Here is a 1,624-nt window from a genome sequence, read left to right as displayed (position 1 = left end):
GGGGGGGGACAGGACAGACACACAAGGTGGGCACCCACCCTGGGGGGGGAAGCTCCCCGGCCCTGGCAGGAGGTGCCCCCGGCCCTCGCGGGGGTGCATTGTAGTTGCATTGCATGTGTCAGACTGGGAGTGCAATGCCCCTGCCATGCAGCCCGGCGGGGGTCCCGTGCAGCGACACCTGCCCCCCCCCCCAGGAACCTCCTCGGTGCCCCTACACCCCCTCCCATCCATCTGTCCCCCCAGCTCACCCAGCTCCCCTTGCCAACTCCCCCCCTCCTCCCACCACAGGCTGTCCAGCTCCTGCTGTGCGACCTGCTCCTCGTCACCCGCACCAATCTGTGGCAGCAGCAGATGAGTGCCAGCCAGCAGCGCAGCTGCCTCTACCAGGCCTCCGCCATCGAGCTCCGCGGCTTCCAGCAGGACCTCAGCAGCCTGCGGCGCCTGGCCCAGACCCTCCGCCCCGCCATGCGCCGGGTGAGCCCCCCAACCCCTCATCCCGCCAGGTCCCTTCGTCCTGTGCACCCGGCCACGCTCACTGTCCCCCCCCATCTCCATCTCCAGGTGTTCCTGCACGAAGCCACCGCCAGGCTGATGGCCCGGGCCAGCCCCACGCGTACCCACCAGCTGTTGGACCGCAGCCTGCGGAGGAGAGGGGTGCAGGGCAGCAAAACAGGTGGGATATGGCATGGGAGACCCCCCCCAACTCCCCACCCAGCAGCCTTGGGTGTTTTGGGTGCTGGGGGGGCTTCCTGACCACACTTTGGTGGTGGTACCTTGCTCTGGGGTGGGCGAGTGGCCCCATCACGATGGTGTTTTGGGTGCTGGGGGGGCTTCCTGACCATGCTTTGGTGGTGGCACCTTGTTCTGGGGTGGTCGAGTGGCCCCATCACCATGCCAAATGGTGATCACAGAATCACACGGGTTTGAATGTCTCCAGAGAAGGAGACTCCACCACCTCTCTGGGCAGCCTATTCCAGGGCTCTGCCACCCTCAAACCTCATGTTGAGATGGAACTTCTTTTGTTCAAGCATGATGCCATGCCATGCGCTCGAGGGAGGGTCGGTGGCTTCTCCTTGGGCAGCCTCTTCCAGGGCTCTGCCACTCTCAAAGCAAACAAGTTCCTCCTCACGTTGAGATGGAACTTCTTATGTTCAAGCATGATGCCATGCCATGCGCTCAAGGGAGGGTCGGTGGCTTCTTGGGGGCACCTTCAGGACTGACCCCCGCTCTCCTCCTGTTACAGCCGGCGAGCCCGAGAGCCACCCCACACCGCGGGAGCACGCCGAGGCGCTGCTGCTGGCCTGCTGCTACCTCCCACCCAGCTTCCTCTCGGGGCCGGGCCAGCGCGTGGGCATGTTGGCCGAGGCCGCCCGCACCCTGGAGAAGCTGGGCGACAAACGGACGCTGCACGACTGCCAGCAGATGATCATCAAGCTGGGCAGCGGCACCACTGTCACATCGGGCTAGCCCAGCAGGAGGACCAGGAGGGGTTGGGGGGGTGACACGCTGCCAGGTCCCCCCCACTTCCCCTCCGCCCCAGGTGGTGACACGCTGCCAGGTCCCCCCCCCTTCCCCCCCGCCCCAGGTCCTGGGATGTCGGGAAAGGGGGTGATGGGGGTGGTGG

At 66.1% G+C, this 1,624-nt stretch overlaps 1 protein-coding gene across 1 annotated transcript in view; it reads left to right on the top strand.

The window, feature by feature from the left end:
• Positions 1-1,616, top strand: part of SREBF1 (sterol regulatory element binding transcription factor 1) — a 22,953-nt gene extending 21,337 nt beyond the window's left edge. Inside the window, exons 24-27 of the mRNA XM_014936163.1 lie at positions 289-474; positions 562-673; positions 1,244-1,513; positions 1,559-1,616. Of these exons, the coding sequence (XP_014791649.1) occupies positions 289-474; positions 562-673; positions 1,244-1,467 (522 nt within the window). The 3' untranslated portion in view covers positions 1,468-1,513; positions 1,559-1,616. The remainder of the gene's footprint in view (positions 1-288; positions 475-561; positions 674-1,243; positions 1,514-1,558) is intronic.
• Positions 1,617-1,624: the final 8 nt, after the last annotated feature.

The sequence above is a fragment of the Calidris pugnax genome, unplaced genomic scaffold (genome assembly GCF_001431845.1).
Source record: "Calidris pugnax isolate Ruff unplaced genomic scaffold, ASM143184v1 scaffold17, whole genome shotgun sequence".
Lineage (NCBI taxonomy): Eukaryota > Metazoa > Chordata > Aves > Charadriiformes > Scolopacidae > Calidris > Calidris pugnax.
Note: the sequence above shows the minus strand (reverse complement) of the source record. Positions and strands in the feature narration are given on the sequence as shown.